This window comes from Oryctolagus cuniculus, chromosome 9 (genome assembly GCF_051225735.1).
Source record: "Oryctolagus cuniculus isolate XC-2025 breed Fujian yellow rabbit chromosome 9, ASM5122573v1, whole genome shotgun sequence".
In the NCBI taxonomy this organism is placed as follows: Eukaryota; Metazoa; Chordata; class Mammalia; order Lagomorpha; family Leporidae; genus Oryctolagus; species Oryctolagus cuniculus.
Window position 1 is genome coordinate 90,600,836 of NC_142875.1, and position 12,123 is coordinate 90,612,958.

Here is a 12,123-nt window from a genome sequence, read left to right on the forward strand (position 1 = left end):
GGGACTCAAACCAACACCCATATGGGATGCTGGCACTGCAGGCAGTAGCTTTACACTACAGTGTTGGCCCCTAAGTGCTTACTTTATACCAGTTGGTTTTTAACTGTGATCCTCAAAAAACATCTTCTGAAATTAAATTGTATTGGTATACCCATTTTACAGATAAAATAATGAGGCTTAACAAGAAAAAATTACTTGCTCAGGACAATAACTTACAGATATTAATTAGCCTGCTTCAGGTCACATAGTATTTCAGTGACCAAGCTGAGTTTTAACCTATTCAGTCTGATCCAAAACTTAATTCTTAACTGTAATACCACATACCACTTACTAGGTTTTGTTATGATTTTGGTCTATTGAATATCTTAAAGTTGTTTGTCATTCTACCAAGTCTGTATTATAGATGACTTTTTTAAAATTCACATTTTATAAATACTTCTCAAATTTTAAAAAGTATTAAGTTTGGGGGCAGGTTTTTGGTCGTATGGTTGGGATGCTACTTAGGATGCCCATATTCCCTGTTGGAGTACCTGGATTAAATACTTGCTTCTAACTTCTGACTTCAGCCTCCTTTTGATAGAGTCCCTGGGAGGCAGTGGTAATGGCTCAAGTGGTTGTATTCCTACCACCCACTTGGGAGACCTGGATTGAGTTCCTGGCTTTAGCCAACTGTCGCTGGCATTTGGGGAATAAACAACTAACAGATGGTATCTCACTCAGGCACACTCTTTTGCATGTCCCCTACCACACACATATATACTTGTTTTTAAATTATTCCTAGTAAAGCGGAAAGTTTTCTAATCTAGTTGACAGAATAGTTAAATTTTGCTAGATAATTCTCTCTAACTTTGTGATTTCTGTTTTCATAATTTTTAAAGGATTGCCTGGATTCCGGGAAGTTGAAGTTAAATATGTGGACTTTGGTAATACTGCAAAAATAACACTTAAAGAGATGCGTAAAATAAAGGATGAGTTTCTGCATCCCCCAGAGAAGGTAATCTTACTACAAATTATAGGGTTGAACATTAGCACAAATTCAAAATTAGTCATTTTCACCACAGCAATGTTCTGTTAACTGTCATTTTTGCCTGTAAATAGTTTCTGATATAGATTTTAGATAAGTGTTGCTTTAATTACTGTTTAAGAATGTCATATTAATTACTGTTTGAGTGTCATATTTATGTATATTGAGTGAAAAAAGGTCATCCCAGGACTGTTTTTACTGTGATACCATTTGTGTTTCTGTGCATATGTGTGTGTGTGTAAAATAAATATGTTCAAAAGAAAGAAGTTTGGAGGAATATATTGAAAAACTTAACCTTACTGACCTCTGTGAAGTAGGATTGCAAGAGAAGGATAAAGGATCTTTTTTCTAATTTGTATCCAGCTATGTAATCTGAATTTTAAGCTATGTTTTTCATTTTGAGAAATGGATAGTATTATAGCAAAAAAAAAAAACTTGAAAATACAGATGAGTGCAAAAAGAGGAGTCACTCAGAAATTACAGGTATTGTTCAATGTCTTATTATACTTGTATACACATTTGAGTCGTCTGTGTTTTTGATAATTATGGACTCAGACTATAAATAGTTCTATAACCTGCTTTTATCATTTAATAATGTCTCATAAGTATCTGTAGTTCTTTGATGCTTGTTTTTCTTGTATGTGAATGTGCATTAATTCACTCAGCCACATACTGTGTTCATTTTAATTGTTTGCATTTAGTAAGTACTTTTATAGATATCTCTGCACATTTATAAATATGTACTGAATTCAAAAAGAATGTTGTACAGACTTACATAAAACTTTTAACTGTAAAATAACTAGAAATTAAGTTTGCTTTGTTAATAGCAAGATTTTGTTTGACACAGGCAATTAAATGTAAACTGGCTTATATTGAACCATGTAAAAGGACAATGCAGTGGTCCAAAAAAGCTAAAGAAAAATTTGAAGAAAAGACTCAAGATAAATTTATGACATGCTCAGTTATTAGTAAGCTATTTTCATTTTTTATTTGTCATATAGTTATATAAAATTCTAAGAATGACGTGATATAGCATTTGTCTTAGGGTAAATTCAGTGTGCCATCATTAGTAATAGTGAGAACATTTATTGACAGTTATGGAATTATATCTTCTGCAGGCACTGGAGTCTAAAGTCAGCACATGAAGTAAAAATTACCATTAAAGATCAAGTCACCCTTGACATGAGCCCTTAAAAGCACTAAAATCAGGAATTAAATCATTTCCTTTTGTTTACAGTTTTGCTAGGGCCCTGTCACAGTTCTTGGTACAGTGTATGGTAAATATACCTCACAGGGACAAACCACCAAGAACTGATTACTGTGTTTCTTGATTCTTCTTTGTTTCTCAATTATTTGTTATATCAGTGTCAGCCACTCACTAGTCATACCACATTAATTTTTTTAGTATTGAGAGAAGGAGAGGCAGAGAGAGAGGTCTTCATCCACTGGTTCATTCCCCAATTGGCCGTAATGGCTGGAGCTGCACTGATCTGAAGGCAGGAGCCAGAAGCTTCTTCCGGGTCTCCCATGCAGATGCAGGGGCCCAAGGACTTCGGCCATCTTCCATTACTTTCCCAGGCTATAGCAGAGAGCTGAACCAGAAGAGGAGCAGCCAGGACTCAAACCAGCACTCATATGGGATGCCAGCACTGCAGGCAGTGGCTTTACTTCCTACACCACAGCACCGGCCCCATACCACAGTAATTAACTTAGATAAATTTGATTTAAGGAGTACCAAAGGACCATGCCCAACCAAACTTCTCTGCATTCACCTGCCTCCAGTGGTAAAATTGGGAGGTCAAGACCCTTAGAGTAAAGTGAACTACCACAGGAGCCACCCATTGATGGCTATTGTTACCTTATAAAGCAAGGAACATTTAAATTTAATTATGAGAGAAGAGAAAATGGAAACTACAGAATCAAGAGAAAGTTGACCCTAATGGAAATATGAAACCAAAGAACTGAAAGGAAACATAAGAGATGGAAGTAGGGAAATCAAATTTTGTTGAGATTTGCCTAGCTTTTTATTTTGAGATAATTTACTGGTCATTCAAAAGTCACTAGGAATCATTTTTCAACTCTTAAAAAAGGGTTTCTAAGAAATGCTCTTACAGCTTCATTATATAAGCTGTTATACTAGTAATGGTTATGTTATTTAGAATCATGACTCTAACTAGAGGCTGCCAGCTCCTACTGTGCAAAAGGTTTAGGCAAATACCTCTATTATATACTCAGTTAATTATTGAGCAGGCTCCCTGCCCTGTCTACGATAAATAAAATATGCACAAGAGATAAAAAGTTCACCTCCTTGGGGCAAGCATTGTGGTGCAGCAAGTTGAACCACTTCTTGGTACACAGGTATTCCATATCAGAGTGCCAAGAATCAAGTTCACAACCAATTTGTTTTCTATAAGAATTAAGAGTTAGATTATTTATCCTAAAAATGAAACAGGAAAAAATTCTAGTTAATTGAAGGTTATAGATTGAGTTTTTAACTATTTTTAAATTTGAGGCATTCTTATAAAAGCTGTAAACTTTCACAAATCACTGGCCTAAGTTAATTTTCATTCACTTTTGTCCTCTTGGAACTTGGCTGAAGCCAACTAAACAGTTTAAAGGGGATGGTGTTGCTGGCGCCACGGCTAAATAGGCTAATCCTCCGCCTGCGGCTCCAGCACCCCAGGTTCTAGTCCCGGTTGCTCTTCTTCCAGTCCAGCTCTCTGCTGTGGCCCAGGAGTGCAGTGGAGGATGGCCCAAGTGCTTGGGCCCTGCACCCGCATGGGAGACCAGGAGAAGCACCTGGCTCCTGGCTTCGGATTAGCGCGGTGCACTGGCCGCAGCAGCCATTGGGGGGTGAACCAACAGAAAAAAGGAAGACCTTTCTCTCTCTGTCCACTCTTCCTGTCAAAAATAAAAATAAAAAAATAAAGGGGATGGTGTTGTATACAGTGGGTTAAGCTGTTGCCTGCGATACAGACATCCCATATGGGCACTGGTTTGAGTTCCAGTTGCTCCACTTCTGATCCAGCTCCCTGCAAATGTGCCTGGTAAAGCAGCAGAAGACCCACGTCCAAAGGCCCCTGCACCCATGTAGGAAACCTGGAAGAAGCTCCAGGCTCCTGGCTCCAGCCTGGCACAGCCCTGGCCATTGTGGCCATTTGGGGAGTGAACTAGTGAATGGAATATTTTCCCTTCCTCCCTCTCTCTCTGTAACTCTGCCTTTCAAATAAATAAAAAATCTTTAAAAAATATTTGAATACAACAGAATACTTCTTCAATGAATATGTTAATTTATATTTTTCTCAGTCTAAAATCTGTAATCTTTTGGTTAATTATAGAACAAATAGCACACAAAAATGTAAAATAAAATATTTATTAATTTGCATATGCCACAGTAAATAATGACAGTTCATTTAGGCCTACAAGATGTTATTTTAAGCCCCTAGAGAGACTATGACTTTATTCAGCAAGAAAATTCAGGTAGGCAAAATGAAAGAAATTAACTTTCCAATTTTTAAAAATTGCCTAATTTAGTATATTTTGCAGCATATTTCTTTCCCCAAACTAGTCTTAATGATTTTACAGAAATTCTGGAAGATAATGTGCTACTAGTCGAGCTGTTTGATTCTATTGGTGTTCCAGGAATGAATCCCACTAGTATTAATGACCAGCTAGTCAAAGAAGGCCTAGCATCTTATGAAGTAAGGTAAGTTCTCATATAAACTTTCATTTTTACTTCTTATGCAACATTTTAATCTGACATTAAATGCTCCTTTGGATTCTGTAGACTTGGGAATTTCCTTACTCCTTGATCAGAAAGAATAGAGGGAAAATAATTGGAATCATTGGTCTAATGGGGAGTAGAATATCTTTAATATCCTTCCCTAAGGAACCCTGAAACCAAGAGAAAGGCCCCTAGAAATCAAGAGTACTTCTAAGAAAACAAGACTTGCATCCTACTTCTTGGTGGAACATCTGCTTAGCCAGCCCCAGGTGTCTAGTTGAGAAGAGAATTGGGGAGAGAAAAAGCAGGATAGACAACAAACACAGTGATAGAATAGCTCATATTCCTTTCTGAAGAAATACAAGTTTTCCTGATTACAGGTGGGTACTTTGAAAGATATCCAGGCTTAAGCCATTGTGCTAATACCCACTGAGGATGAGCCAGTAGTTGAGGTGACCCCAGACACAAATGGGCAGAGTCATAGTGAGGATAAGAGTTAGAGGGCAAGACAAATTCTTCCACAGTAGGGACTGTGCGGTGGCTCCTGTAGGATCTAATGAAGAACTCCCAGATACAGCCCTAAGTAAGCCAGTATTTGCATAGCACCTACATGTGGGACTACCAGCAAAAGCCAGAGAAAACGTGATGTCCAGCAGAGGCCTTAATGATCTATGCCCATGCTTGTCCTACCTACCCTAACACTGGAGCAGCTAGAAGCAAAAGAGGGAGGGCCATTCTCAAGTGAGGAAAGGACTGATTTGAGAGTAACATTTAAGCTCTATTGAACTGAGGTTTTTCTTTTTGAAGACAGGGTTGTTGAGACACAAGTTATGTGGAGTAAAAAATTCATCCCTCTAAGACAAAAACTTTACTGAATTTTGACAAAGTCATATAACTATCCTCACCATCTATATATAGACTGTTTCCTTTACACCAAAAAGTTCTCTAACCCCTAGCAGTCATCAGTCTAATTTTTGTCTGTATAATTTTGACTTTCTCACAACTTTATGTGAACAGAATAATACCTCTTGTGCCTGGCCTCTTTTAGCATAATGCTTTTGAGATTCATCCATGTTGTTGCACTTATCAATAATTTGTTTCTTTTTATTGATAACTAGCATTGCATTGTATGGATGTACCACAATTTTTTAAATGAACTTCTGAGTGAACTTTTGATGAGCTTTGAGTTCATCACAGTTTTGAGTGTTTTTCTGAATAAAGCTGCTGTAAATATTTATATGCAGATCTTTGGATAGACTTTATATATTTATTTTTCATGAGTAAATGCCTAACAGTGAGATTGCTGTATCATAAGGTAAGAACAACTTTAACTTTATTTTAAAAACAGTAAAATGGTGAATTTTATGTTGGCTCAAATACAATTAAATATCAGAAAATTGTCACATGCTAAAAGTCAGTAGTATGTTTTGAAACATGGAAACCATTTACTGAGTTAGGTTTTTATGAAAGCTCTATTAGGACTGATTTTAATGTCATAGATTATCTAAATCATGAAGTTATTAAATATTACTGATAACTTCCTACTGAAAAGTAGTGGAGAATTTTTCCTAAATACTTTCTAAGAACATACTCCTGAAACAACCAGTGAATCAAAGAAATAAAAAGGGAAATTTAAAAAATCTTGAGACAAATAGAAAACTCAACATACCAAAACTTACTAGATGTAGCAAAACAGTTCTAAGAGGGACATTTATAGCAATAAATGCCTACATTGTAAATAAAGAAGAAAGATCTCATACAACCTAACTCTGTACCTCAAGGACCTAGAAAGACAAGAACAAACTAGACCCAAGTCAGCAGAAGGAAGGAAATATTAAAAATCAGAGCAGAGGGGCCGGCCTGCTGCCCCAGCATCCCATGTGGGTGCTGGTCCAAGTCCTGGCTGCTCCACTTCTGATCCAGCTTTCTGCTGTGGCCTGGGCAAACAGTGGAGGATGGTCCAGGTCCTTGGGCCCCTGCACTCTTGTAGGAGACCCAGGGAAGGCTCCTGGCTTTGGATCAGCTCGCCTCTTGCTTCCCCCCTTCCCCTCCCTCCCCCTCTCTTTCCCCTCCCTCCTCCTTTCTCTCCCCTCCCTCTCCCCCTCTCCCTCCTCCCCCTCTCTCTCTTCCCCATTCCCCTCCCCATCCCTCCCTGCTGCCCTTCCCCTCCCCCCTCTCTCCTCCCTATTCCCCTCCCCATCCCTCCCTGCTGCCCCTCCCCTTCCCCCTCTACCTCCCCCCTTCCCCCTCTCCCCCTCTCCCTCCCTCCCTTCTCCCTCTCCCTCCCTCTCCCCTTCCACCTCTACCTCCCTCTCCCTCTCCTTCCCTCCCCTCCTCTTCCCCTCATACTCCCCTTTCCTCCCCCCTCGCTTCCCCCCTCCTTCCCCCCTCGCTTCCCCCCTCCCTCCCTCTCTCTCCCCCTTTCACTCTCTCCCTCTCACTGGCTCTACCTCGCTCTGACTCTTTCAAATAAGTAAAATAAATCTTAAAAAAAAAAGGCAGAATTAGAGACTAGAAAAGAACAAAAAACTAAGTTTATTTTTTTAAAAAGGATAAATGGAATTGTCAAATCTTCAGCCAAACTAAGAATTAGAGATCAAAATAATAAAAAGAATTACAAACTGATTTCACAGAAAAATAAAGAATTGGGGCCAGTGTTGTGGTATAGAGGGTTAAGCTGCCACCTGCAATGCCAGCCTCCCATTTGGGTGCAGGTTCATGTCCCGGCCGCTCCACTTCCAATCCAGTTCCCTGCTAGTAGCCTGTTGGGCCCATGTCACCCATGTAGAAAACCTGGATGAAGCTCCTGGCTTTGGCCTGGCCCAGCCCAGGCCACTGCAGCCATCTCGGGAATGAACTAGCAGATGAAAGATCTGTTTCTCCTGTCTCTCACTTTCAAATAATAAAGAAATCTCTTTTTTAAAGATTTATTTATTTGAAAGGCAGAGTTAGAGGCAGAAGCAGAGAGAGAGGTCTTCCATCCTCTGGTTCACTCCCCAAATGGCTGCAATGACCACAGCTGGGCGGGTCTGAAGCCATGAGTTTCTTCTGGATCTCCCACACAAGTGCAAAGGCCCAAGGACTTGCTCAATCCTCTACTGCTTTATCAGGCCATAACAGAGAACTAGATCAGAAGTGGAGCAGCTGGGACTCGAATCAGTGACCGTATGGGATGCCAGCACTGCAGGCAGCAGCTTTACCCACTACACCACAGTGCTGGCCCCATAAATAAATCTTTTTAAAAACAGAAAAGTAAAGAGACTACTATGGGGGCCAGCACTGTGACACAGTAGGTTAATCCTCCGCCTGCAGCACCAGTATCTCTTATGAGCACCGGTTCTAGTCCCTGCTGCTCCTCTTCCAATCCAGCTCTTTGAAAGCAGTAGAAGATGGCCAAAGTGCTTGGGCCCCTGCACCCATGTGGGAGGCTCCTGGCTTCAGATTGGCACTGCTCCAGCCCTTGAAGCCATTTGGGGAGTGAACCAGCAGAAGGAAGATATTTCTCTCTGTCTCTGCCTCTCAATGTCTGTAACTCCGCCTCTCAAATAAATAAAAAAAAAAAAAACTATGAGTGGTTGCATGCCAACCAAATGGATAACTTACAAGAAATGAGTAAATTCTTAGAAACATACAGCCTACCAGTACTGAATCCTGAAGAAATAGAAAATCTCAACAGATCATTAATGGGGAGACTGAATCAGTAACAGTCTCCCATCAAAGACAGTGCTAAGACCAAATATTTAAACAATGTTAAACTTTTTCAAATCGTGCTTCCTCTATGGGGGTCGATTTGGTCTTGGTTGCTCCACTTCCAATCCAGCTCCCTGCAAATGCGCCTGGGAAAGCAGCAGCAGATGCCCAAGTCCTTGGGCTCCTGTACCCATGTGGGAGACCCTGATGACGCTCCTGGCTTCAGCTTGGTCCTCTCCCTCCCTCCCTATCTCTTTCAAATAAAAATCTTTAAAATGTAATAAAAGGGAAAAGTTCCAAATTTATTTTATGAGACCAGCATTTCCCTGATGCCAGAGCCAAAAAGGACACTACAGAAAAGAGATTACAGGCTGATACTCCTGATGAACCTAGTGTGCTTGTTTACCTATCAGCATAATAGCCAGACGTGAAAATCCCATAGCATATAAATCAGTGGCAAAAGACCTTTCCTCTAAAATCAGGGACAAAGCAAGAATGTCTACTTCCACCACCGCTTTTCAACATAGTACTGGAAGTCCTTGTCAGCACAAGTAGATAAGTAAAAGAAAAGCATCCAACTTGGAAAGGAATAAGGAAGATTTTGTGTTCGCAGATGATATGATCTCATACATAGAAAACTAAAAGGATTCCAAAAGCTATTAGAATTGGTAAATGAATTCAAAAAGGCAGATACAAAGTCAGTGCACAAAAATCAGTTGTGTTTCTGCACACTAACAGTGAACAGTACAAAAAAGTTAATTCCATTTATAGTAGCATATAGAGGAATAAAATACCTTAAGAATTGGGGCTGGCATTGTAGCAAAGTGAGTAAAGCTGCCATCATCCCACATGAGCACTGGTTTGAGTTCCATCTGCTCCACTTCTGATCCAGCTCCTTGTTCTTGGCCTGGGAAAGCTGTGGAAGATGGCCCAAGCACCACTGGGCCTCTGCACCTATGTGGGAGACCCACAAGAAGCTCCTGGCTTTGGATCAGTCCAGCTCTGGCTGTTTGAGCCACACGGGGAGTGAACCAGCAGATGAAAGACCTCTCTGTCCCTCTCTCTTTCTGTAATGCCACCTCTCAAATTAAAAAAAAAAAAAATCCCCTGGTATGTTTCTAACTCCACTGTTTGAGGCAAGTCAGCTTGAGCATGTCCCGAATTGCACATCTCTTCCCTCTCTTATTCCCACTCTTATATTTAACAGCGAACACTTTTCAGTTAAGTTTCAGCACTTAAGAAGAATTGTGTATTGATTACAGTATTCAACCAAAAGTATTAAGTAGAACAAGCTGACTTGCCTCAAATGGTGGAGTTAGAAACATACCAGGGGATTCGAATTCCATCCCATCGAGGTGGCATGTACCAATGCCATCTCACTAGTCCCAGTGATCAATTTCTGTTCACAATTGATCATAATGATAGGACTAAGAACCAAAGGGATCACATAAACAAGAATAGTGTCTGCAAATACTAGCTGATAGAATCAAAAAGGGAGAGAATGATCCAACATGGGAAGTGAGATACACAGCAAGCCCATAGAATGGCAGATGTCCTAACAGCACTCTGGCCTCATAATCAGCCCTTAAGGCATGCGGATCCGGCTGAAATGCCCATGAGAGTATTTCAGGCATGGAAAGCCAAGTCACTCTGGGGGGGAAAAAAAAACCTAAATGAAAGATCTCCACGACTGAGATCCCAGTGGAAAGAATGGGTCATCAAAGAAGGAGGTACCTTTCTCTGAAGGGAGGAGAGAACTTCCACTTTGACCATGGCCTTGTCTAAATATGATCAGAGTCAGTGAACTCAGGGGGCTTCCATAGCCTTGGCAGCTCATGACAAGAGCCTAGGGTGATTACTGATGCCATAAACAAGAGTGTCAATTTGTTAAGTCAACAACAGGAGTCACTGTGCACTTACTCCTCATGTAGGATCTTTGTCCTTAGTGTGCTGTACATTGTGATTTAATGCTATAACTAGTACTCAAACAGTATTTTTCACTTTGTTTCTGTGTGGGAGCAAACTGTTGAAATCTTTACTTAATGTATGCTAAACTGATCTTCTGTATATAAAGAGAATCGAAAATGAATCTTGATGTGAATGGAAGGGGAGAGGGAGTGGATAAGGGGAGGGTTGCGGGTTGGAGGGACATTATGGGGGGGAAGCCATTGTAATCCATAAGCTGTACTTTGGAAATTTATATTCATTAAATAAAAGTTTAAAAAAAAACTGATTAGAGTTAAAGTAATCAAGAGTGTGGGGCAGACATTTGGTGAGGCAGTTAAGATGCCTTTTTGAGATGCTGGGACTCTCATATTCCCTATCAGAGCACCTCTGTTCAACTCTTCACTTTAGAGTCCAGCTTCTTGCTAATGCATACCTGAGAAGCAGCAGCTGTTGGCTCAACTGTTTGGATCCCTGCCATCCACACGGGAGACCCAAATTGAGTTCCAGCTCCCAGCTTTAGCCTGACCTAGCTAGAATATTGGCAGCATTTGGGGAATGAACCAGCAGGTGGCAGGCATCTGTCTTTTCCTTCTCTCTCCTTTCTCTACCCTTTCTTCCTTTTCCCTTTCCCTTTCCCTTTCCCTCCCACGTGGTCAGCTATAGTCCAAAAATATTAAGTGGAAAATCCCAGAAACAATTCAAATAAATTTTATTATAGTATAATTGTTCTAATATAAATTACTATAATTGTTCTAATTATAAATATTTATAACTATTAGTTATTAATCTCTTACTCTGTTTAACATACAAATTAAACTTTTTCGGGCCAGCGCTGCGGCTCACTAGGCTAATCCTCCGCCTTCTGGCGCCGGCACCCCAGGTTCTAGTCCCGGTCGGGGCACTGGATTCTGTCCCGGTTGCCCCTCTTCCAGGCCACCTCTCTGCTGTGGCCAGGGAGTGCAGTGGAGGATGGCCCAAGTGCTTGGGCCCTGCACCCCATGGGAGACCAGGAAAAGCACCTGGCTCCTGCCATCGTATCAGCACAGTGCGCCAGCCGCAGCGCGCCAGCCATGGCGGCCATTGGAGGGTGAACGCCAAAAAAGGAAGACCTTTCTCTCTCTTTCTCTCATTGTCCACTCTGCCTGTCAAATAAATAATTTTAAAAAAAATTACTTTTTCATAGGTATGTATGTATATACAGGAAAAAAGGTTTAGTGCTATCCACAGTTGCAGGCATCTAGGGGGCTTGGCACATATGTCCCCCATATGAGGGAGGATTATAAACTCCAAGAGGGGATGGGTGTTGTGCTACAGCATGTTAAACCACCACTTGGGATGTCTGCATCCCACATCAGAGTGCATGTGGTCAAGTCCTGTCTCCTCTTCCCAACCAGCTTCCTGCTAATTCACATTCTGGGAAGGCAAGAGATGACTCAAGTACATGGGTCCCTGCCACCTATATGGGAGAGCTAGATGTGAGTTCCTGGCTTTGATTACAGCCTGACCCAGTTCCAGCTATTGTGGGCATCTGGGAAGTGAACCAGCACATGGAAGATCTCATTCTTGCTCTCTCTACACATCAAATAACTGAAAGTTTAAAAAGATAAATACCAGTTTAAAACTCCCTAAGACACATAGCCTGTGGTTCCCCCCCCCCCCGACATGTCTGGGGTATCTAGTATTATGCTTGTCTCGTAGTGCATACCCAGTGAATACTAGACTGAATGAGCTGAATGGA

At 41.0% G+C, this 12,123-nt stretch overlaps 1 protein-coding gene across 6 annotated transcripts in view; it reads left to right on the top strand.

Moving 5' to 3' along the window:
- Positions 1-12,123, top strand: part of RNF17 (ring finger protein 17) — a 117,524-nt gene that overhangs the window by 68,259 nt on the left and 37,142 nt on the right. For 5 of the 6 annotated variants that reach the window (XM_089304337.1, XM_089304335.1, XM_089304336.1 and 2 more), the window contains 3 exons: positions 879-994; positions 1,872-1,992; positions 4,610-4,730. In XM_089304337.1, coding sequence (XP_089160463.1) covers positions 879-994; positions 1,872-1,992; positions 4,610-4,730 — 358 coding nt within the window. Of the gene's footprint in view, positions 1-878; positions 995-1,871; positions 1,993-4,609; positions 4,731-9,330; positions 9,521-12,123 lie in introns of those variants that run through there. The other variant, XM_089304338.1, reaches the window with a different exon arrangement.